The following is a 20,769-nucleotide window of genomic DNA, read 5'->3' as shown; positions in this document are numbered from 1 at the left end:
ATAACATTTGCTATATGCAAGGAAAGCTTCTTCAAATGTTACTGTTTTTTACAATCAGACAATGGATGTTGCAATAACATGATTTACATTTTCTGATAGACTGCATTCATTATATGGCAGAATTTCCAAGCAATTTGTACAAAGCCATTTTACATGGTATATATGCCATAAGAAAAAAAAAACTGTAGGACAAAAAACATCTCTACATATGAAGAGAATACAAAATGAGTAATTGTATTGTGCTGCTGATAACAGAGCCAAAAATTGTTTTTATGATAATAATGGTTTCAGAGCCCAGATATATAGAACATAACCCTGATGCAAAGATATTGTGCCTATAAGGACACGAAGGCTTTTTACTATAGCAGGAAGAATACATTTGCTTGGATTCATGCATAGAAAAGTACTGATTATATATAATAATGGGAACATTATACAAGTATTAAATTACACGAAAATCTAAATAAGGATATCTGCAGCATCAGATACCTAAATGGTACATTAGCAAAAATAAAGGATACATATTCCATCTAATTCTTAATGTTGTCAGAGAATTTCCAGGACTGGATAAACACTGAAGAAAATTTACTTTGAGGTAGAGATGAAAATATCAAAATAGAAATTCATTCTTCTATTTATGTCATAATGATGGTAATACAAAGACAAACAAAACCTACCTGCCATTCAAACTCGCTATCTGACCAATCCCAGTATGTGCTAATAGAAGAAGAGACATCACTGCAGACACTTCCTTCGGGGAATAAATCAAAAGAAGTGAAGTCTTGATCATCTAACAGGGAAAAGCAGTCATCTTGATCTCCAACAGAAACTGATGAAAATAGCTCCTCACTGCATTCTGAGCTGGCAACGCTTGTTCCACAAGAAGTTAAGTTCCACCTTAAAAACACAACACAAAAGAAATTACAATAGGAACTACAAAATCCACACAATTTTAAGATATTAATAGGATACATTTATGACATTTATGATGACTGTACTGAAAAGAGCCCAAATGTCCATCGATGGATGAATGGATAAAGAAGATGTGGTGTATATATACAATGGAGTATTACTTGGCAATCAAAAAGAATGAAATCTTGCCATTTGCAACTACGTGAATGGAACTGGCGGGTATTATGCTAAGTGAAATTAGTCAGAGAAAGACAAAAATCATATGACTTCACTCATATGAGGACTTTAAGACACAGAACAGATGAACATAAGAGAAGGGTAGCAAAAATAATATAAAAACAAGGAGGGGGACAAAACATAAGAGACTCTTAAACATGGAGAACAAACAGGGTTACTGGAGGGATTGTGGAAGGGATGGGCTAAATGGGTAAGGGGCACTAAGGAATCTACTCCTGAAATCATTGTTGCACTATATGCTAATTTGGATGTAAATTTAAAGCATAAAAAATAAAATTTAAAAAAAATTAAGAAACCATCCTAAAGAAAAAGACTGTATGTAAATTTTTAGGTATGACAATGTTATTGTGATTATTTTCAAAAGAGCCCTTCTCTTTTAAGGATGTACACTAAAACATTTATGAATGAAATATATCTGGAATTTGTCTCGAAATTATAAGAAGGGTTTGAGGAATGAGTAGTGGTATGAAGCACACTGTCATAGCAAATAATTGTTGAAGCTGGGTATGAGGTTCATTACACTAGTCCCTTTAATTTTTGTATTTGAAAATTTTTATAATAAAACATTTTAAAAGAAAATTGTATTAAGGGGAGCCTGGGTGGTTCAGTCGGTTAAGAGTTTCACTCTTGATTTTGGCTCAGGTCATGACCCCAGGGTCCTAGGATCAAGCCCTACATCGGGCTCCACACTGAGCTTGGAGTCTACTTAAGATTCTCTCTCTTCCTCTGCCACTCTCCCTCACTTTCATGCTCTCTCTAAAATAAATAAATATATGTAGTTATATTAAAGATTGTATTTAAATTAAGAATATAGTAAAACCTTCATCTAGAATCAAAACTTCTAGCATAGTAGTTATGAATACACTTTGAAGTCAGACTGAGTTCAAATTCTTGCTTTATCATTTGATTACTACTACTACTACTACTACTTGATCTTAAGCAAAATATACCCTCCTCAAGTCTGTGTTCTCATCTTTAAGAAACAGTTATTAGGAACATTATATAAGAATGCATATGGAACACTTAGCAGACATAAAAAGTGCTCAATACATGGTAGCTACTATTATTTTTTAATTAATTTATTTTGGGAGAGAGAGCACACGCACATCAGTGGGTAGGGCAAGAGAGAGAGAGAGAGAGAGAGAGAGAGAGAGAGAATCATATATATGTTAAGTATAGAAAGCAGGATACTATTATATATAACTTGAAAACATTTTTTTTATTTTTTGAATGTTTATTTATTTTTGAGAGGCAGAGCATGAGCAGGGAATAGAGAGAGAGGGAGACACAGAACCCAAAACAGGCTCCAGGCTCTGAGCTGTCAGCGCAGAGCCCAATGCAGGGCTTAAACTCACAAACTATGAGACCATGACCTGAGTCGAAGTCGGAGGCTTAAACGATTGAGCCACCCAGGCTCCCCTATCTTGAAAACATTTTAATGCCTATATAATATTCCACTGATTATAAAGTATCATAATTTATTTAATCTTATTCCTTCAGTAATACTTAGGCTGTTTCCATTTGGGGGGTTAACTCTTTTTTGGTTATAACTTTTTATCAAAATATTTAATCTCTAAAGATAGATTACTTGAAAGTACTGAGTCAAAGAATATGAACATTTCTGAAGGTCATATCATACTTAGCCAAAGACCTTTCTGAAAAGCTGCACCAATTTACAATCCCCAAAGCAGTATACAAAAAGTGCTCATTTCACCACAAACTTAACAGCAGTGGAATTTTCAAAATTTTTACCTATATGATAGAAAAAAAACACATTTTTATATCAATTTTTATTTCTTTAATTACTGGCAAGATCAAATTCTAAAACATTTATTAACTATTTTGCTCTAGTGTTTTTGTATGTGTTAATGTTTTCCTTATTGATTTTATGAGTTCTTAATACATTAGCAACATTAACATTTTGTCTGTGGTATTTATTGCAGGGTTACTTTTTTTTGTCTCAAAATCTACAAGTCTGCTTTCTTTTGTAAATTTCCACTAGCTTTATACTATTAAGGAGGTAATCTTCATTGCTTTGGCAGTAGCCTAGGGAATTAATCCTTAAGATAATGATTTAGTACATCCGATACCAATAAGATACTGAAATAATCACCTCCTGAAGAAAAGCTTGTTACTTACTTAAGATTGTTTCTCATCCCTCATTAAATCCATTATTTCTTGAATTGTGTTTTTCATTTTTTACCTCCCCACTTTGTACGACTAATCTTAATTTCAAAGTTCTTGATTTACAAAATTTGGGCAATCTGACAATTTTATAGCATCAAAGCAGACACAGACACACAGTCTCTAAACTGTTATAGTTCAGTAAATATAAACACAGATGTCATCAAGCTTTTATAAATAGGCAAAAATCTAATTCATCTAACAATCTTAGAATACCCTGTAATATTACATAGATTCATCACACGCCTCCTAGGCAAGCAGTATCCTCATTTTTCAAAAAATCAACAAACCTAGCAGAATTAACCAAGTTAATATAGTTTATAAGGCAATATAAAAGCTATAAAATGGCAATCACAAGATTTGTCCTAGACCTAGTAAACCAGTACCTATACTGTATTCTGGGCAAATTATTTTTTCTTTTGTGTCTTCAAATTGCATGTGACTTTTTAAAACATTCATTCACCCACTCAACAAATATTTAGCTAGCATCTTCTATGTGCCACGTACTGTGTTATGTGGTAGGAAAAGCTGTTAGGTAATTGTTTTTAATGAGAATTCCTTTTGAGCTTGCAAAAATTCTGCAGAAATGTGTTTCCTTCCATGAGTAATAATGGCTTTCCTTTTTAAAAAAACTATGCTAGATTTAATAATCTAATGTTTGGATCACTGACAAGGCAGTCAGGAATTTGCTTGGTTTTGTGTTCTAACCGTAGGGCAAAATCAGTATATGTTTCTCAATTTTCCAAGTCCATGACTTTATAACAGATTTAACAGGATTCTGGGTATTCTTAGAAGCCTTTTCTCTTTTTTCTTGTAATTAACAGTGGCAATAAAAGTGGGTTCATACATGAAACCAATCATTTACAAAACAGAAAATTAGTATTTTTACTACTAGAGATTTTTTAAAAATTCTATTATCTTCTAATTTCCAAATATTATCTTTATTATTACTTTAAGGCAATGTGAACAAAAACAAACTAGATAGTACTTTTTTATCCACTGCTGGTGGGAGGTTAAATTGGCATAATCTTCCTAAAACGCAATTTGGTACTGTACATATATCAAGAGCTTCAAAGAAGTTCATTCCTTTGGACTCAGTAATTGCCCCTCTAGGAATCTATCACTTCCTCAAATAGAAATTTGGAAAAAAATGTATGCACAAACATGTCCAAACAATATCATTTATAATAGCCAATAAAGGGAAAAGACATGGTCCCCAAATATGGGGAATAATTAAATAACATATCTAAATAATGGTGTTTTATAATCAATAAATTTATATTTCAGACTATTTTTTAAAAAGGAGAACACTCACAATGTAAGTGCAAAAACCCGGTCACAAATTTTATATAACCTGATCCTGATTTTTAAAAATTACATATGAACATAAAAAGAATATTAAAAGTAACAACATGAAAATGTTGATAGTTGTTTTCTTTACTGAAAGGGATCATAGGTGATCCCTACAGTTTTGCATATGCCAATTTTCTAAAATGAGATTTTATAATAAAAATTTAAGTGTGATTTCAAATATGTAATGAATGACCACTGTGTGCATGTGCTCAGTCAGCACTGAACTATTCAAACCTGCAAAGCCCCTACATCTTATTCCACTAAGAGAAAGCTACCTAATACTAAGATCCTAGCTATAATCATAAAATTATTCACAAAGGAGACTTTCTATCTTAAAAGAAAAATGTTGAAAAGAATCCCAATGAAGTTTATTGGGAGTTTATTAATCCCAATGGATTAATAACAAGGCTTGCTGTCCAAATTTTAATTAAAAAAAAGTAAAGCCAAGTACATTTATCTGCAAGACTTATCTGCCAAAAACCCCATACAGCCACTCCTGACCTCTGCTACACCTTTGGAGCAGCACAGGCCATTAAGTTCCCAAGTAAGAGCAGGTGATACAACCCTGCTAGCTACTCTACTCACTCAAATTCCTAACTCTCCTCCTAGCAATCTCAACTGTCTTGGTACGCTCTCCACAGCCTCGGAAGCAAAAAACATTCCATGTCATGTTTAAGGTTAATTATTCCATTTGGGCTTCTGAGTTCAACCCATCCATCTCTTGTCATCCCACACTCTCTTGCATTTTCAATTTCTCCCTTTCCTGTGGGCTGCTCCTAAAGAGCTAAAAGCTCTATTCTTGGGAAAGAAAAACTAAACAAAGCAAACAACAACAATGAAGAAACCTTCACCTTTCTTTCAAATTATTGTATCTCCTCTCTTTCCCTTCCCTGCTAAATTAATTGAAAAGTTCCTTCTTCTTTCAACCTTTGTAACCCACAGTTCTACTCCTAAGACGCTACTGGAATTTCTGTTCTGAATGCTCCCAAATCCACACTTCTAGCCTGGATAGTTCTCCCAAGCCTGATCCCCATTCTCAACTTGTCTCAAGAAGTCCCCAAACTAAATTCCTCCTGCCTCTATAATCTGTTACTTCACGGAGTGTGGTTCTCCCACCTGCAACTTACAGCTGTTTTGCAACTGTTAATTCTATATTGAGATAGGGAAACTGTGGGGAGTACAAAAGGTACACAATAGTATTGGGGTTCTTCTGGGTAATCACATAACCAAATAATTGCTTTATACGATAGTTCATTTCCTGTTCTGCCAATAGGGTGTACAAAAGTGGGGCACCGTCCTCCCACATGCTTTTCAAAACTGTGCAATGTCTAAGTACTGATGTACTACTAAAAGATGAAGAGAATAACACATCGAGTAGTTCATATTAATCTCCCTCAATTTAATTCCAGGACCAACCAATATCATCTTAATTTTTTCAGTTTTGTAAATGACATCCTTTTTTGATAATGGTGGAGAGTGCCATGGACAAATGCCAACAATTACATCAGAAAAATCCTGTCTCAAAACCAAGGAAAAATGTCATAAACACCACATATATTCTGTATTAACATTTAAACTAAAAAAAATAATTAAGTTTCTTAAAATTTATTTTATTCTAAGCAAAATTCCAGACAAACCCAACTCGGTCATAAAATCCTAAAAGATACTCCCAGGAAAGTGTGATTTCTTAGGAAAGTGGCTGTGTTCATGTAATTTTCCACTGAATGTAGAATAGTGACATGCCATTTGAAGTCTCAGGTGACTCTAATATGAACACTACAAACATTCAAACTTAGGGATAATAAATAATAGTGCCTTGAATCCCTTGGCTAACAAAGATTTCAAATATAGCCCAGAGTCAGGTAAATGAGCAGGCACAAAACTGTCATCATCAGATACTATCAACGATATCAAACAATCTCCACAGTTTTCTCATCAGGTAACAAGGAAGAAGCAAAATAAACGTAAATCAAGTATCTGCCAACTGACAAGCTTTTTATTTCCAATAAAATGTGTTTTATAATGACTAAACCCAAAGCAGAACATCAGTACTCAACTATTCATATCTGTTTTGAATTGTTGCTTGAACTGGTGATGTGAAGAAAAAAAGGGACACATGCAAATTCAAAATAAAAGAATTCGGTAAACTAAACTTTGCCTACATACATGACTTAGCTGTTTGCTTCTCTCTGAGAAGAACTGACTGGAAGCATATGGTCCTCTCAAATGCCATCTTGAGGAGGGGTAGGAAGGCAGAGGAGTCCAAAATGAGAAAAGATTTAAAAGGCAGCCTAGGGGGGAGTGTGGGGAAGATGGTGGCTTAGGAGGACGCTGGGTTCACCGCGCATCCTGCTGATTACTTAGATTCCACCTACACCTGCCTAACTAACCCAGAATACCACCAGAAACTAGCAGAACGGAGTTCCCAGAGCCAAGCGCAGACGAGAGGCCCACGGAAGAGGGGCCCCTACTGACGGGAACACCTAAGGAGAAGCGAGCTAAGCCTGCCCCTCCTGCCCCCTTGCACCTTGCCTACCCACCCCAGCTAATACTCCAGATCCCCAGCTCCACAAGCCTGGCAGTGTGCAAGTAGCCCAGACGGGCCACACCACCCCACAGTGAATCCCGCCCCTAGGAGAGGGTAAGAGAAGGCACACACCAGTCTGACTGTGGCCCCAGCGGTGGGCCTGGGGCAGACATCAGGTCTGATTGCGGCCCCGCCACCAACACAAGTTATTCAAGACAGCACAGGGGAAGTGCCCTGCAGGTCCGCACCACTCCAGGGACTATCCAAAATGACCAAACGGAAGAATTCCCCTCAGAAGAATCTCCAGGAAATAACAACAGCTAATGAACTGATCAACAAAGATTTAAATAATATAACAGAAAGTGAATTTAGAATAATAGTCATAAAATGAATCACTGGGCTTGAAAACAGTATAGAGGACAGCAGAGAATCTCTTGCTACAGAGATCAAGGGACTAAGGAACACTCACGAGGAGCTGAAAAACACTTTAAACGAAATGCAAAACAAAATGGAAACCACGACGGCTCGGATTGAAGAGGCAGAGGAGAGAATAGGTGAACTAGAAGATAAAGTTATGGAAAAAGAGGAAGCTGAGAAAAAGAGAGATAAAAAAATCCAGGAGTATGAGGGGAAAATTAGAGAACTAAGTGACACACTAAAAAGAAATAATATACGCATAATTGGTATCCCAGAGGAGGAAGAGAGAGGGAAAGGTACTGAAGGTGTACTTGAAGAAATCATAGCTGAGAACTTCCCAGATCTGGGGAAGGAAAAAGGCATTGAAATCCAAGAGGCACAGAGAACTCCCTTCAGACGTAACTTGAATTGATCTTCTGCACGACATATCATAGTCAAACTGGCAAAATACAAGGATAAAGAGAAAATTCTGAAAGCAGCAAGGGATAAACATGCCCTAACTTATAAAGGGAGACCTATAAGACTCGTGACTGATCTCTCTTTTGAAACTTGGCAGGCCAGAAAGGATTGGCACGAGATCTTCAATGTATTGAACAGAAAAAATATGCAGCCGAGAATCCTTTATCCAGCAAGTCTGTCATTTAGAATAGAAGGAGAGATAAAGGTCTTCCCAAACAAACAAAAACTGAAGGAATTTGTCACCACTAAACCAGCCCTACAAGAGATCCTAAGGGGGATCCTGTGAGACAAAGTACCAGAGACATCGCTACAAGCATAAAACATACAGACATCACAATGACTCTAAACCCGTATCTTTCTATAACACTGAATGTAAATGGATTAAATGCGCCAACCAAAAGACACAGGGTATCAGAATGGATAAAAAAACAAGACCCATCTATTTGCTGTCTACAAGAGACTCATTTTAGATATGAGGACACCTTTAGATTGAGAGTGAGGGGATGGAGTACTATTTATCATGCTACTGGAAGCCAAAAGAAAGCTGGAGTAGCCATACTTATATCAGACAAACTAGACTTTAAATTAAAGGCTGTAACAAGAGATGAAGAAGGGCATTATATAATAATTACAGGGTCTATCCATCAGGAAGAGCTAACAATTATACATGTCTATGCGCCAAATACCGGAGCCCCCAAATATATAAAACAATTACTCATAAACATAAGCAACCTTATTGATAAGAATGTGGTAATTGCAGGGGACGTTAACACTCCACTTACAGAAATGGATAGATCATCTAGACACACAGTCAATAAAGAAACAAGGGCCCTGAATGACACATTGGATCAGATGGACTTGACAGATATATTTAGAACTCTGCACCCCAAGGCAACAGAATATACTTTCTTCCCGAGTGCACATGGAACATTCTCCAAGACAGATCATATACTGGGTCACAAAACAGCCCTTCATAAGTATACAAGAATTGAAATTATACCATGCATACTCTCAGACCACAATGCTATGAAGCTTGAAATCAACCACAGGAAAAAGTCTGGAAAACCTCCAAAAGCATGGAGGTTAAAGAACACCCTACTAAAGAATGAGTGGGTCAACCAGGCAATTAGAGAAGAAATTAAAAAATATATGGAAACAAACGAAAATGAAAATACAACAATCCAAACGCTTTGGGATGCAGCGAAGGCAGTCCTGAGAGGAAAATACATTGCAATCCAGGCCTATCTCAAGAAACAAGAAACATCCCAAATACAAAATCTAACAGCACACCTAAAGGAAATAGAAGCAGAACAGCAAAGGCAGCCTAAACCCAGCAGAAGAAGAGAAATAATAAAGATCAGAGCAGAAATAAACAATATAGAATCTAAAAAAACTGTAGAGCAGATCAACGAAACCAAGAGTTGTTTTTTGGAAAAAACTAACAAAATTGACAAACCTCTAGCCAGGCTTCTCAAAAAGAAAAGGGAGATGACCCAAATAGATAAAATCATGAATGAAAATGGAATTATGACAACCAATCCCTCAGAGATACAAACAATTATCAGGGAATACTATGAAAAATTATATGCCAACAAACTGGACAACCTGGAAGAAATGGACAAATTCCTAAACACCCACACTCTTCCAAAACTCAATCAGGAGGAAATAGAAAGCTTGAACAGACCCATAACCAGCGAAGAAATTGAATCGGTTATCAAAAATCTCCCAACAAATAAGAGTTCAGGACCAGGTGGCTTCCCAGGGGAGTTTTACCAGACGTTTAAAGCAGAGATAATACCTATCCTTCTCAAGCTATTCCAAGAAATAGAAAGGGAAGGAAAACTTCCAGACTCATTCTATGAAGCCAGGATTACTTTGATTCCTAAACCAGACAGAGACCCAGTAACAAAAGAGAACTACAGGCCAATATCCCTGATGAATATGGATGCAAAAATTCTCAATAAGATACTAGCAAATCGAATTCAACAGCATATAAAAAGAATTATTCACCATGATCAAGTGGGATTCATTCCTGGGATGCAGGGCTGGTTCAACATTTGCAAATCAATTAACGTGATACATCACATTAATTAAAGAAAAGAGAAGAACCATAGGATCCTGTCAATCGATGCAGAAAAGGCCTTTGACAAAATCCAGCACCCTTTCTTAATAAAAACCCTTGAGAAACTGGGGATAGAAGGAACATACTTAAACATCATAAAAGCCATTTATGAAAAGCCCACAGCTAACATCATCCTCAATGGGGAAAAACTGAGAGCTTTTTCCCTGAGGTCAGGAACACGACAGGGATACCCACTCTCACTGCTGTTGTTTAACATAGTGTTGGAAGTTCTAGCATCAGCAATCAGACAACAAAAGGAAATCAAAGGCATCCAAATTGGCAAAGATGAAGTCAAGCTTTCGCTTTTTGCAGATGACATGATATTATACATGGAAAATCCGATAGACTCCACCAAAAGTCTGCTAGAACTGATACAGGAATTCAGCAAAGTTGCAGGATACAAAATCAATGTACAGAAATCAGTTGCATTCTTATACACTAACAATGAAGCAACAGAAAGAGAAATAAAGAAACTGATCCCATTCACAATTGCACCAAGAAGCATAAAATACCTAGGAATAAATCTAACCAAAGATGTAAAAGATCTGTATGCTGAAAACTACAGAAAGTTTATGAAGGTAATTGAAGAAGGTATAAAGAAATGGAAAGACATTCCCTGCTCATGGATTGGAAGAATAAATATTGTTAAAATGTCAATACTACCCAAAGCTATCTACACATTCAATGCAATCCCAATCAAAATTGCACCAGCATTCTTCTCGAAACTAGAACAAGCCATTCTAAAATTCATATGGAAACACAAAAGGCCCCGAATAACCAAAGTAATTTTGAAGAAGAAGACCAAAGCGGGAGGCATCACAATCCCAGACTTTAGCCTCTACTACAAAGCTGTAATCATCAACACAGCATGGTATTGGCACAAAAACAGACACATAGATCAATGCAATAGAATAGAAACCCCAGAACTAGACCCACAAACGTATGGCCAACTCATCTTTGACAAAGCAGGAAAGAACATCCAATGGAAAAAAGACAGTCTCTTTAACAAATGGTGCTGGGAGACCTGGACAGCAACATGCAGAAGGTTGAAACTAGACCACTTTCTCACACCATTCACAAAAATAAACTCAAAATGGATAAAGGACCTGAATGTGAGACAGGAAACCATCAAAACCCTAGAGGAGAAAGCAGGAAAAGACCTCTCTGACCTCACCCGTAGCAATTTCTTACTTGACACATCCCCAAAGGCAAGGGAATTAACAGCAAAAATGAACTATTGGGACCTTATGAAGATAAAAAGCTTCTGCACAACAAAGGAAACAACCAACAAAACTATAAGGCAACCGATGGAATGGGAAAAGATATTTGCAAATGACATATCAGACAAAGGGCTAGTATCCAAAATCTATAAAGAGCTCACCAAACTCCACACCCGAAAAACAAATAACCCAGTGAAGAAATGGGCAGAAAACATGAATAGACACTTCTCTAAAGAAGACATCCGGATGGCCAACAGGCACATGAAAAGATGCTCAACGTCGCTCCTCATCAGGGAAATACAAATCAAAACCACACTCAGATATAACCTCACGCCAGTCAGAGTGGCCAAAATGAACAAATAGGAGACTATAGATGCTGGAGAGGATGTGGAGAAACGGGAACCCTTTTGCACTGTTGGTGGCAATGCAAACTGGTGCAGCCACTATGGAAAGCAGTGTGGAGGTTCCTCAGAAAATTAAAAATAGACCTACCCTAAGACCCAGCAATAGCACTGCTAGGAATTTACCCAAGGGATACAGGAGTACTGATGCATAGGGGCACTTGTACCCCAATGTTTATAGCAGCACTCTCAACAATAGCCAAATTATGGAAAGAGCCTAAATGTCCAACAACTGATGAATGGATAAAGAAATTGTGGTTTATATACACAATGGAGTACTACGTGGCAATGAGAAAGCATGAAATACGGCCCTTTGTAGCAGCGTGGATGGAACTGGAGAGTGTGATGCTAAGTGAAATAAGCCATACAGAGAAAGACAGATACCATATGTTTTCACTCTTATGTGGATCCTGAGAAACTTAACAGAAACCCATGGGGGAGGGGAAGGAAAAAAAAAAAGAGGTTAGAGTGGGAAAGAGCCAAAGCATAAGAGACTCTTAAAAACTGAGAACAAACTGAGGGTTGATGGGGGGTGGGAGGGAGGGGAGGGTGGGTGATGGGTATTGAGGAGGGTACCTTTTGGGATGAGCACTGGGTGTTGTGTGGAAACCAATATGACAATAAATTTCATATATTGAAAAAATAAAAAATAAAAAATAAAACATAATGCTTTGGCAGTTTTGTTGAGGCTAAATGGAGAGAAGGCTTTCTGAAGACAGATTTAAGAAATAAATAAATAAATAAATAAATAAATAAATAAATAAATAAATAAATGGTAGCCTAGGGCAGAAACATCATCGGATGTAAACATTGCTAATTCTGCTTGCCCTAATCTTTGTTGGAAAGGGTACAGAGCAAAATACATTAGACCAGTACTGCCATTCCAAGCCTTCGGAAAAGTAGGGTATGAGATGGAGATTTCTGAAAAGTAGGCAGTAACTAGGAAAAATGTCTGACTTAGAAAAACTGGGGCTGAACAATAACCTCCCCCTCTATCATAACTGCCCCATTCTGGAAAACAACCTTGACCTTACTTCCGTCTCTAAGAAAAGGAATAGAAAAACACAAGAACAAAAATGGGGAGGAAGCGAAAGAACAGAACAAGCTGTAAGAAATATATTATTCTCCTGGTTTCACTCCTCATCACCCCACCCGTTTTGGCAGTGCTTACCCTCAGCCTCTTTCTCCACTCCCTTTCCCTCATCATCAGAGCAGGCCAATTCTGAAATCATTTCACTTCCTGTGTATATGACTTGCTCCAATGCTAGAAAAACTTAAATACCAAATATGTGCAAAAGTATTCTTTTATATCATTTTCCAGTGCAAACAATCCTAAGACACTTGATTTCATAAACAGATTACATTCATGTTATAATCACATCTTGGCTTAAATAGGCTTCTGTGAGTTAGTCTAAGAAACTGTAACAACCATTTATAACATTTGAGCCATTAGTTCTGTTCCAAGTTTCATCACTGACTTCAAAGAAATAATCTTGGCTTTGCCTAACTCAGTTTTATGACCTTGAACTCAGTCTTTCCTCCTGGGCCTCAGTTTCCTCAGTTTTGTAATGAGGATTTGGAAAAGACGTAGCAAATTTACTACCACTTCATTTTCAAATGTGTTATACTGATGATACTCTTTAAATGTAACACGTTTCCAGACTATACATTTCTTTCAGGTAAGAATCATGTTTTATACACTCTTTGTACTCAGTAAATCTGCAGACTGATTTAAGAAGCATGGGGTATGCAAAAGACATCAAAATGTGGAAGGATGTTCATGCTCATGTTGTGGGTCAGAAATCGGAGCTAGACTTCTTAAGTCAGCTCCAATATTTTCCATAGCTGAACGCTTCTCCATCTCCCTTGTTCCCCACACACCCTCCCAGGCTTTGGTATGTATCTCCCAATATCCACCTTTATTAAAGGTTGGACCCCTGTGTACAACATCTTTAAATCCCCACATTTGGTATAATACTTAAACGCCTGTGTGATGGAATTCTCCAGAACAATCTTCCTTCCAATAAAATCAGTTAGGAGATGCACCCTCTAAATAAATTTGTAAAAGCAAGCCCATCCTAAGCGTAGCTCCATCCCTCCACTGGGGGAGCAAACCAAGGGATAGGCTACATGAAGGAACCTTCCAGATCTAAGCTTATACATTTTGGCAGGTCCTAAAGTGGTAAAGCAAAAGTTCATAAGGACAGGAAAAAAAGAACGGCCTGGTTTTCTAGAGCTTCACCAAAAAAATGGGGGGGGGGGGGAACTGGGCTGTGAGACAGGCTAAAAATCGGGAAAGGGAAGATTCTAGTTTTAAAAGTGCCATTTTTCAAAAGATCCATAGATTGACTTTGAGTCATCCGAAATCTACTCTAGAGTGTATGGGAGATGGAAGGGGTTAAACTTTTTCAGGTGGATGGAAACAGGGATGCATCTTAAAATCGTGGGTGGGGATTTGGAATTCTCAGGGTACAGATGAGGCAAGAAGGGAAAGGGAGGAGTCGCTGTGGTCAGAAGAATCGGAAAAGAGAGCGAGTAAAATGCCAGCAGAAAGGAAAATCGGAGGGCAGGGGTGAACATAGGGAGGGGGAGAGGGAAGGAGCCAGGGAATAAGCGCTGGTCGGAGGAAGGTGGGGGAGGGGACGAAAGGAAGCGCAGACCAGAGGTGGACATCCAGGCACGGGAGGGACCTGGCGTTCTCCAGCTTAAGGCAGGGTGTGAGCAGTTCGCCCCTGCCCTCAGCGGCAGTTCGTACCTGTTGGTGTGAAAGCGGTGGAGCGGATCGGTGCGATGACAAGAGGACAGCTGGCAGCCAAAGTCGCTGATGTCCAGGCAACCTGGCTCCTCGCTCGGGCAGGTGCCCACCCCGCGAGGGGGTCCCAGAAGGGGGAAGGGTTCCTCGGGGGTTAGAAACTTCTCATACGAAGTGGTGGCCGACGTCTCGTCGGACATGGCTGGAGACTGCCTGGCTTCGGGCTCCCTCTCTAGCCCCAAGCGGCTCCCGCGCCTGCCCCTTCCCCCACTCTAACCTGTCTGCCGCCGCCGCGCCAGGGTGTGCCCACCGCAGCTCACTAGCAGGCTGAGCGCCACGGCCAGACGCCGCCCGGGGAATGCTGGCCGCGCGAAGAGGCTGCTAGAGACCACAGCAGGCGGCTGACGACCCGGTCAGCGCCTCGGCCTCTGCAGCCGTCTCCGTCACCACCGTTGCCCGGCCCAGCCCAGTAAGCGCAGCGCAGCACACAGCCACCGCCGTCCGTCCCGCCCACTGCGCTCGCAGCTCGCTACTCCTGCTATCCGCCTGGCGCCCGCCGGCGGCGGGAAGTCGCTTCCTGCGCCCCCTGCTGGAGCGGAGGAGGAACTGAACCTCCGCCCGCCCCGCCCTCGACGCGTGGAATCAGGGATTCCAGGCGCTGGAAAGGCCCGGCACTTCAGGCCAACCACCTCCGTTTTCTCACCCAGGGCTGATTACTAAGCAGCAAGCAGCGGCCCTGAGAAAACGGACTTGGCCAAGGTCACACTGAGAGTGCGTGAGAAAGAATCCAGATGTCCTGGTTCCCAGCGTACTTGACCACCCTGTCCCAATTCAATAAGTATTTATATTGAGTCCCTGCAGTGTGTGCCCAGCACTGTGCAATGAGCTATAGGGAAAATGGGCCAAGAAGGAAAAAATAGTCCCTGCCTCACCCCTGATCTTCTAACCCTGAGAACTCTACACAACAGTCACCAGGCTACTCAGAGCTGCTGGACACGTAGTGCTCTTTTGTGCTCTGTGCTCTTGCTTGCATTATGCATTCTGCTTGGAATGCCCTGCCTTTTCTCCCCCTGCTAATCCTTAAAGCCCCAGCTCAAATGTTACCTCCTCTGTGAAGCCTTCCCTGACTCCCAAATGAGTCTTACATATTCCTGCTCCAGTAGAAAGTATATTATGGTGCTTAATTTGTTCAACTTAAGTCAACTTATTAGATATCACATATCATTCTTTCTCCCTGTCTCTTTTCTCTGTTTTCCAGACAAGTGGGTGCTGATCTTGGACATGTTAACATTTTTTTTTTAATATTCAGTGGAAAACACAAGATTGCCAATTTCTTATTTTGCCAAATGAAGACATTTTTTCTTTATTTTATTTTATTTTATTTTATTTTATTTTATTTTATTTATGTGTATTCATTTTTGAAAGACAGAGAGAGACAGCAAGCAGGGGTGGGGCAGAGAGAAGGAGCCATAGAATCTGAAGCAGTCTCCAGGCTCTGAGCTGTTAGCTCAGACACAGCCCAATGCTCACGAACTCACTCACGAACCGGGAGATCATGACCCCAGCCGAAGTCAGATGCTCAACCGACTGAGCCACCCAAGCGTCCCTAAACTCTATTTTATAAAAGGAAGCACATTTTCATATAAAAATGATAAAGGCATAATCTCTTAATAAAAAAAACACTGAGGGTTGATGGGGGATAGGAGGGAGGGGAGGGTGGGTGATGGGTATTGAGGAGGGCACCTTTTGGGATGAGCACTGGGTGTTGTATGGAAACCAATTAGACAATAAATTTCATATATTGAAAAAAACATTAAATATATTTAGCTTTATGGAAAAACTCATTACATTGAACTCTGGGGGAAAAGTAAAACTAAAGTAGGTGGAAGAAAGAGGAAAGGTGAAAGAACCCAAAAAGAAGGAAAGGAGAAAAGAAGTTGGGGAAATAGGTAGTTGTCACACACAAGCCCCAAACAGTCTTTCTTGTGCCACGTCCACCAATGCAACTTAAAATGAAAACAACTGAACCACTCCTTTAAAATTTTATATTGTCTTGCTTCAGTTATTTGGTTACCTGACTGTTGAGTGTGCCTGTCTTCTTTCATTTAATATAAAAATCATGCATGTGAGGGTGATAATGGGATGACTTGTGGTCTCCAAAGCACCATTCCCAGTGAGCCTGAATGGGCCATGGCTTAGTCCCCACAAACAAGAGACTTAATTGTCCAAATGAAACAGGAGTCAAGAGCTGCATAATAATGTAGGTACTCAAGGGGCAACTGGGTGGCTCAGTCCATTGAGCATCCAACTCTTGATTTCAGCTCAGGTCATAACCTCAGGGATGTTGAGTTTGAGCCCTGAGTTGGGCTCTGTGCTGACAGTGTGGAGCCTGCCTGGGATTCTTTCTTTCTTTCTCTGTCTCTCTGTCTCTCTCTCTCTCTCTGCCCCTCCCCCACTCTCTCGTTCTCAAAAATAAATAAACTTAAAAAAATAATGTAGGTACTCAGGTAATAGCACCAGAAGCTATTAATAAGAAGCTAGCAAAATAGTCTAAACATATATATTTTTTACACATACTGTAATAATAGCACAGTGTTTTTCAAACTGGAGTCTAATGACAGAGCTGTGAAGTTTTTACAAATATGTTTTACTTTTACATTTAATTTTAAGCATTTCCTGGAGTCTGGATGACGAATGGTAACTAACAGCTGCCACATAATTAGGACATGTATTTGAGCCTGTTTTCAAAATCAAGTTGGCAACAATACTACTTTAATTGTCATGGCCTAGTGAGAAAATAAATTAGGTGTACCTCTTACTTCATGGCTGACTATACAGATGAAGATTTTCTGGTAGTTTGGAAAAGGAAAGTGATGGGAAAGCTGAGTCCTCACAAGACTCACATACAAGCCTGTTAAAGGCCAAGAACGCACGCTGGCCACTCAGTAGTATGTTCAGGTTTCTAAGAGCAGTTTTGTCTCAGTAAATATCATGTACCACAGTCAATTAATATTTTTTATTTGTGCACAATTTTTAAATTTCCTTTGGTGTTAAATTTGTATAAGAGCTTTATGAACAGCAGAGTCTCTATTTAGTTTTATATTTGTTTACATTTAAGAAATATTATTAAAAGAATTTATATAAATGCTTGAGTCTAAGAGAATGTTTTTCCTTTAAAAGAAGTCCCTCCAGTATATTTCTCAGTAGAGAAATACTAATTAGATATTGAGAGCAGTAAACAGAGTATGTGCACTTGTGTATATAACTTTTACTTAAATATATGGTAATAATGTATTAATACATCTTTACCAAGCTCTTAACCATTAAGAGCTCATGACTGTTGTGCATCCTCCCTCCTTGCCCCACTTTAATTTATTTGTATTGTCCTTTGGGTGTGTCTAGTCTGAACGAATTTACCCAGTTCATCTCTCCCTTCCTTTCTCCACCAATATCTTTCCTAATTCCTGTTTCTCTGAAAACATAGATATAGTAGTTCCCTACCTTCTGTGAGGGTTTGGGCCTGCAAAGAAACTCCAAGGTGATCTGCCTTCTTCAGATGCATAATTTACCTCCCAGAGAGCTGATGGGCTCCAAGAGGGTTGTGGAGAGACTGAACAAGATTGAGAATTGTCAACCAATTTTTTTCATTTTGGTTACTTTTGGATAGAAATATATTGGACTTGACCCAATGATCTATAGTCTAACCCTTGTAATTTTTTCTTCTGATTGATGTATATGTATGTGTATGTGTGTATCTATGTCTATATTTGTATCTGTATCTACATGTACATCTAGATATATAAAGTTGTGTGTGTGTATATATATACATTATACACACACACACACACACACATATATATACACATACAAATAAATAATTAGCTCCCCAAATATCACCAACACAACCTACGGATAAAATGAAATTTGAATGTATTATTTGTCACAGTTCAGTTTGTGGTCTACTTCTCAGCTAGGAAAGCCAAGTGCCCATATTACACCAAGTGAATAGATCTCGGCCCCAATCGAAAGAGTCTGTCAAAGCAGGTATGAGATTGTTCTCCAAATTATGCAATTTCTGATTTTTTGGTTTATTTCCTGTATTTTTAGTAGTATCAAATATCTCAGAGAGGTCTGCAGGGATATAAACACAAAATTCTACTGTTAAAATTGCCCACACTCTTCCTCAAGAAACCAGTCTTATATCTAAGCAGCTCTATTCTGAACCACCACCTGTTCAATTTCATGAACTTTTGGATCAAAAAGTTCTATAGTCTTGGGGTGCCTGGATGGCTCAGTCAAATAAGCATCTGATTCCTGATTTAAGCTCATGTCATAATCTCACAGTTTGTGGGTTCGAGCCCTGCATCAGGCCCTGCACTGACAGTGTGGAGCTTGCTTGGGATAGTCTCTCTTCCTCTCTATCTCTGCCCCTCCCCCACTCTCTCTCTCTCAAAAAAATAAATAAATAAACTTAAAAAAAAGTTCTATAGTCTTGGTGGCTATGTTAGTTTCCTAAGGCTGCTGTAACAAATTGCTGTAAATATGGTGGCTTAAAACGAAAGACATTCTCACAACAGTTCTGGAGTCTAGAAATCTAAAATCTGTCAGGACCACACTTGCTCTGGGAACTCTAGAGATGAAATGTTCCTTGCTTCTTCCAGCTTCTGGGGGATGCACTGGGCTTGTAGCTCATCACTCCAATCTCAGCCTTCATCTTCACATTACCTTCTGTCTCTGTCAAATCTCCCTCTGCCTCACTTTTATAAGGACACCTGTCTTTGGATTTAGGGCCCACCTAGATAATCCAGGATCAGGTCCTTCTCTCAAAATTCTTACTCACATGTTTTTTTGTTTGCCATTTACAGTAACATTCACTCTTTTGCCATATTAAGTAATAGTCACATGTTCCAGGGATGATGACGTGGAAATAATATCATTAGGGGGATACAATTCAGCCTGTTGCAGTAGCATTGTCAAAACTACTTGCTATTCTCTGAACCACAGCATGTAGGATTTGCTCTACTTTCTAGACCTCCTATAAAGCATGAACTTAGGAGGGCTGAGGGGAGAAAAAAGAAATCCAGAAGTCATCTAAAGTACTTAGGGTTTCAGTTCTTGAGTCAGAGACCCCTAAATTTTTTTCTTTCTTGAATTTAATTATCTGCTGATCCTTTTTGCTAGATGACAAACCAATGGGCCCAAATGTATGATATCAGAGACAACCCCAATAATAAAGCCAATTCCCAAAGTTATAGACGAAATATCTGTAAGGATAATTATTGAGCCTATTTTCAGCAAAGATAGTGAATATTACATCTGATTTACAAAAAAATTAATGAAAATAACTTTTATAAAGAAAAAAAACTTAAGATTTAGCATATAGTAATACAGAGATACAATGTACATTCTACACTATGAATATATCAAACATTCAGGGAGAAACATGTTGATAGAATATGAACAATATCAAATAAAGAGATTCATTAAGGTTGGAAGAGGTACAAAAAACTATATTTTAATGGAACTCCATAATTAAGTTTGATGTGCATCCTCAATTAAAAAGCACTGGCCTTGAGATGCTAGATTCAAATTCATAAGATGTAAGTTGTGGTCCAGTAAAAGTTTATAACACTAACTGAAATTATAACTGATAACACTATATTACTGTTGCTTAATATTCTCAGGCAAAGCACTACCAGTACTCTGATAAATAGAAACATCATGGAGACTGAGGGCATTGAGAAATCTCTATGTATTTCCCATATAGCATATAATTTCTGAAATTTTTATATTAATATAATGTTTTTCCCATGCAAACTTAACTTGGGGAAGTGTGAGCATCTCTTCAAATTGTACAACTTTTCCCATGGAATCATCAGTAGTAACACTGAATAAACATAACAGTTTCTAGCACCTCTCTTTTTACAAGGTGAAAGAACAAGTTTTTGATTGTCCAGGGACCCTTGGGGAAATGCTGAAGGATAACTATAGATGCAAAAGATATACTGAAATTTATTTTATTTCATTTTACATTAAGGATTAAATTTTAGGAAAGAAAAAAATGAAAATTTATCAGGAGATTTGAGCACTTAGAATAGTTAGTGCCAAGAAACATTATTTGGCTATTCGTATGAAGGGAACAATAAAACATTTAAAGATAAACATAGAAGGTAACATGATTGTCA

At 38.6% G+C, this 20,769-nt stretch overlaps 1 protein-coding gene across 2 annotated transcripts in view; it reads right to left on the bottom strand.

Moving 5' to 3' along the window:
- FAM199X (family with sequence similarity 199, X-linked) overlaps nucleotides 1-15,111 on the bottom strand; it is a 34,673-nt gene extending 19,562 nt beyond the window's left edge. The window contains exons 1-2 of one of the 2 annotated variants that reach the window (XM_045050615.1): nucleotides 14,588-15,111; nucleotides 678-897 (exon numbers count right to left, since the gene is read on the bottom strand). In XM_045050615.1, the coding sequence (XP_044906550.1) occupies nucleotides 678-897; nucleotides 14,588-14,784 (417 nt within the window). In that variant the 5' untranslated portion in view covers nucleotides 14,785-15,111. The remainder of the gene's footprint in view (nucleotides 1-677; nucleotides 898-14,587) is intronic. The other variant, XM_004000749.6, reaches the window with a different exon arrangement.
- Between the last annotated feature and the right edge of the window lie 5,658 nt (nucleotides 15,112-20,769).

The sequence above is a fragment of the Felis catus genome, chromosome X (assembly GCF_018350175.1).
Source record: "Felis catus isolate Fca126 chromosome X, F.catus_Fca126_mat1.0, whole genome shotgun sequence".
Classification (NCBI taxonomy): Eukaryota; Metazoa; Chordata; class Mammalia; order Carnivora; family Felidae; genus Felis; species Felis catus.
Note: the sequence above shows the minus strand (reverse complement) of the source record. Positions and strands in the feature narration are given on the sequence as shown.